Below are 4,239 nucleotides of genomic sequence, written 5' to 3'. Positions count from 1 at the left end.
AATTTAAATAGTATAATTTTATTAATTTAAATATTATCTCTTATTAATTTAGTTAAACTTAACCAAACTACTAATCGATGATTAAACGAATTTATCTTTAATTTATCGCCAACACCTATTTTAATAATTAATTATTTAATTAAAAAATGTAAATTAATATGCATAAATATACATAAATATATAATTATTGATTTTAGTAGTTACTATTGATGTAGATGTAACATTTTCTGTTAAAAAATAATAATGATTATTACTTTTGTAATTTTCATTCTGCAGTAGACAAACCATTACCAATCCTCTCACTATAGATCAAATCAGAAAGCGATCCATTAAATAAAATCAAAGGATCTAACAATTAATTAACCCAAAGTTTAATCGAAAATATAAAATTCAGCCGCTAGTCCCTCTAGACCATATTCCACAAGAATATGCATATAAAAAGATCAATAGATTTAATAAACAACATTCCTAAGCCATTCTTTGGCTACCATTAAGGACAGAACCAGTGAGATTTCCGGGCGCCGCAACTTCTAAATTTTGCATAATCTTCATCTTTTCCTTGTACTCCTTCAACTCCCTCTTGTACCTTTCTTTGTCTCTTAAGCCAATGTTCTGGTAAACCTGCATCATTCACAAACCATAAAGGCATAAACCGTGATACTTAGAAAGCAACCACATATGCAAAAGACAAATTAAGTGCTTACCATTCTTTCTTCTGGGCTGAGACTATTCCAAGACTGGCCAATCATTTTGGTAAACTCCCTCTCTCTGTTTGGATAAAGTGACTTGAGCTTGTAATGCCTCTCAGCAAAGAAGAAGTTATAGCCACTCCGATTTGGCTTCGGGTAGTTCGGGTCCCACTTTCTCTTGTTCCTCCTCCTCCGGCGGCCGGAATGGTGAGGTTTGCAGCCGTAGGGTACGATGGCATTGCCATTTTGTGGAACAGTTGGGGGAGGAACCAATTCCTCTGGATGGTACAGTACTCCTCTTAGAACCTCTGAACCCACTTTCACTGACACTAAATAGCCGCATTCAAATTTTCCCTCTATCGTTCCCCTCCCTGAAAGATTTGATGAAGGGTCTATAGACTCTACACACAATGAACCAAAATGTAATTCACCACTCAGAAGGTCCTTGAATAAATGCAATGAATCTCTTAAATAAGCAAATCACAGTTCTAAACTTCAGAAAAAAACACTTTGGCATAATTGATTTTTAATTAATTAAGCACTGAAATTCCCAATTAATGAGCCTCCATATAATCCCGAAATAGGCTCTCATCCACATTGTCAATTCACTGGTTATTGGGGTGAATATGGTGTCACAACTTATAAGTCACACCAATTTTGGTTACTACTACATTATTCATTTCAAATTACAATTATATCGGACACAATAAGTTTGAAATTTAAGTTCGCTTAATAAAAATATTGCATGAACAAAAATTAGCCACCAAAATATGTTTCTTTTATTTCAATATGTATTTTTTGTGTCTAGTAATATGATTGAACGTTTAATCTATAGTACCTTGAGGTTGGGAACCTTTAGTATGGGTCACTGGCTTGGGAGAATATTCAACAATAGCCAGCTCAGATCTCCAGGAGTGCTTGCTGCCAGAAAATGAATCTGTACAACAAATTTGGGTTCTTAAAGCGTACACATTTGAAATAAAATAAGAGGAATGCTAAAAAATTATTAGAATTTATTGTGTTTAGCAATTAATTATCTATCAATCTCTAAAAGTATAAGTTAAAATATGTTATTAGATTATTAAATTAAAAAAATTAAGTTAACGACTAAAAGTGAAAAAATGAAGGACCTGATGATGGAGAGTATAGAGGACCCTTAACATTAAAGAAGTGAACTTGTTCGTAATGGTAAAGAAGGTTGCGGTAGTGTTTCCTGAGCACAAAAGAGGCGCTTGTGGTCGTCGCTGAGAACCTGAAGACAGTTCCCACTTCCCTCCATTTCTTCTCTGCAACTACCTGCACGTTTTAATAAACATAAACAGATATACCCCAGAAATTGAAATTGAAATAATAATAAATAATTAAATAAATAAAACTAATTCGTTTTGAGTGGGTAGTCCGTAGCAGTAGTGGGTAATGCGTTTTACAGAGGTTGTACGGAAGGAAGGACCCCACCTTCTCATAGCCACTTCTCCTCGTAACCTCCACGTACAGGACGTGCAAATCTAGCTCCTTCCCTCCAATCACAGGAATCCTTCATAACCCAAAACGATCCAAACATTTTATTTGTTTTTATTTCACACAACAAAATATATAATATATATTAAAAACGCGCAGATTACAAAAAAATAAAAGGGAATGAAAAAGCTCAACCCGAATATCAAAATCATATTCCAGCTAGCTTGTTGTAGTATGCTGCATACAGATGCAGTGATGTGATGCGGAAAACAAAAACAGATTAATTAATTTATTTATTAGTTTTTGTGGAGTAAAATATTATATAAGGAGCTTACATGAATTTGGTACTGAGAAGGAGGTGAAAGCGTCTGAGAGTGTCCCAAAAGACAGAAGGGTCCTTGACGATGTCGTCGTGAGAGGCTAGTGGGGAAGGGTAAAGCTTCTCCTCCTCATTGCCAACGGTGGAAGAGGACATTTGGAGAGAAAAAAGACAAAAACAAAGGGGACTCTAGCTCTCAAGTTTCAACGGCACTGCAACAAAATAAAAAGAGAACAAACAAGAGAGGAGGGAGTGGTGGTGTGTTTTTTTAAAAGCACATAAATGGCAGGGAGATATTTGATTTTGATGTGACGAGAGTAATTAACTAATTAAATTAAAATCAGATGTATTAAATATTAGTCCTTTATAAGAATTAAGAAAAGAAAAGGGTGGGGGGAAGTACGATAATTCCGAGATGAGAAAATGAGAGAAGTGCAATTAAGGAAAGGAGAGAAGAGTGTCTTACCAAAGCTGAGAATTAAAGAAGATGGTTTGCCGCGTGGGAAGGGGGGAACGGTTACTCACCACTCTTGGCTTTTTCTGCTCGGATGGATGGATGAATGCAAGGTCCAATGGAATAGAAATTAAGCTTGTACTACTCAGTATTCTATACTAATATATAAATATTATTTATTTAAATTAAATTTAAATACTATAGAGTATAGAAGATTTAATAAATGCGAATGTATGAAAATATAAATCTGTGTGTGTGTTCTATTCTGATGTCATTGGTAGGCTCCTGACAATGCTGTGCTGCTATGGTCAGAGCGTTGACATGCACTTGTGCTTCTGACTGCGATGCTGTTCATTGTTCGATGCCTCAGAACTGCCTTGCACCAAAGAATAAAGATGAAGATGATGATGATGATGCACTATGCATAGATATACACTCTTTTCTTTATGTCATTTATGAGGGAGGATGGATGGATGGATGGATGATGGGATGAAATGAATGGATGGATGCATTTCATGGTTCATATTTGAACTCTTACTTCACTATCAACCTCACTAAGCCACAATACCATCCGCTATCCTTACGGACTAAAGCCAAAACGTCCACTCTACCAAAATAAATTCAGTTCGTATTTTAATGGCCAAACAGATTTTTCATTTCAAGTTTTGTTTAGAAAAAAAAAAAATGTATTCATTTGTTAAATATGCTATATTAGTGGAATAAGCTTTAAATCTAATATTTTATATAGTATAAAAAATCTTCGATTCAAATGTTGTGTATTCTTATATAGTGATTTGTTTTATTTAAATAATTTGATTTGCATGAACTAATCGAGAAGACATTCACATAAATATTTAATTATATATCGTATTAGACTATTAGCTTTTTTTTAGCATATTACTTGAATAATCATAGAAAAATATTTGATTAGATGGCAAAACACACATCCAACTAAAATTAATATTCACTTAAGTGCATTAAAATTAAGTTCATAACAAAGAAAAATTAATTAAAGCCGTGTCTTAAGTTTTCAGAATATTATATATATTGTATGGTTTTACTAATTAATTTTGTGTATTTTTATATTACTAATTTCTCTGAAAAATATATTTTTCCGTACAAGTTAATATTCTCGTTACTCATTAGTATTCAATTAATACTAGTTTCTGGTACTGATTTACTTACCAATTAGTGAATTACTCATAATTATGACACATTTGACTTACCTTCATTGAACATCCAGATAGAACCTATGCTTGGATAAATATTGTTAAATTTTAGAGAATTTTTAAATGTAAAAAATTTAAATACTGTAACTA

General features: G+C 33.1%; 1 protein-coding gene across 3 annotated transcripts; it reads right to left on the bottom strand.

The window, feature by feature from the left end:
• Positions 295-3,470, bottom strand: LOC107609901 (high mobility group B protein 9). Of its 3 annotated transcripts, XM_016311959.2 has the most exons (8): positions 2,933-3,470; positions 2,483-2,678; positions 2,343-2,384; positions 2,145-2,223; positions 1,820-1,985; positions 1,528-1,626; positions 705-1,090; positions 295-621 (listed from the first exon to the last, which is right to left on the bottom strand). In XM_016311959.2, the coding sequence occupies exons 2-8, from the start codon at positions 2,620-2,622 to the stop codon at positions 469-471; spliced, it is 1,065 nt and encodes a 354-aa protein (XP_016167445.1). In that variant the 5' UTR covers positions 2,623-2,678; positions 2,933-3,470; the 3' UTR covers positions 295-468. The 3 variants fall into 3 exon arrangements, with proteins under 3 accessions (XP_016167445.1, XP_020961736.1, XP_016167446.1); XM_021106077.1 differs by having other exon boundaries at positions 2,483-3,470; XM_016311960.2 differs by lacking the exon at positions 2,343-2,384 and having other exon boundaries at positions 2,483-3,464.

The sequence above is a fragment of the Arachis ipaensis genome, chromosome B07 (assembly GCF_000816755.2).
Source record: "Arachis ipaensis cultivar K30076 chromosome B07, Araip1.1, whole genome shotgun sequence".
Lineage (NCBI taxonomy): Eukaryota > Viridiplantae > Streptophyta > Magnoliopsida > Fabales > Fabaceae > Arachis > Arachis ipaensis.
Note: the sequence above shows the minus strand (reverse complement) of the source record. Positions and strands in the feature narration are given on the sequence as shown.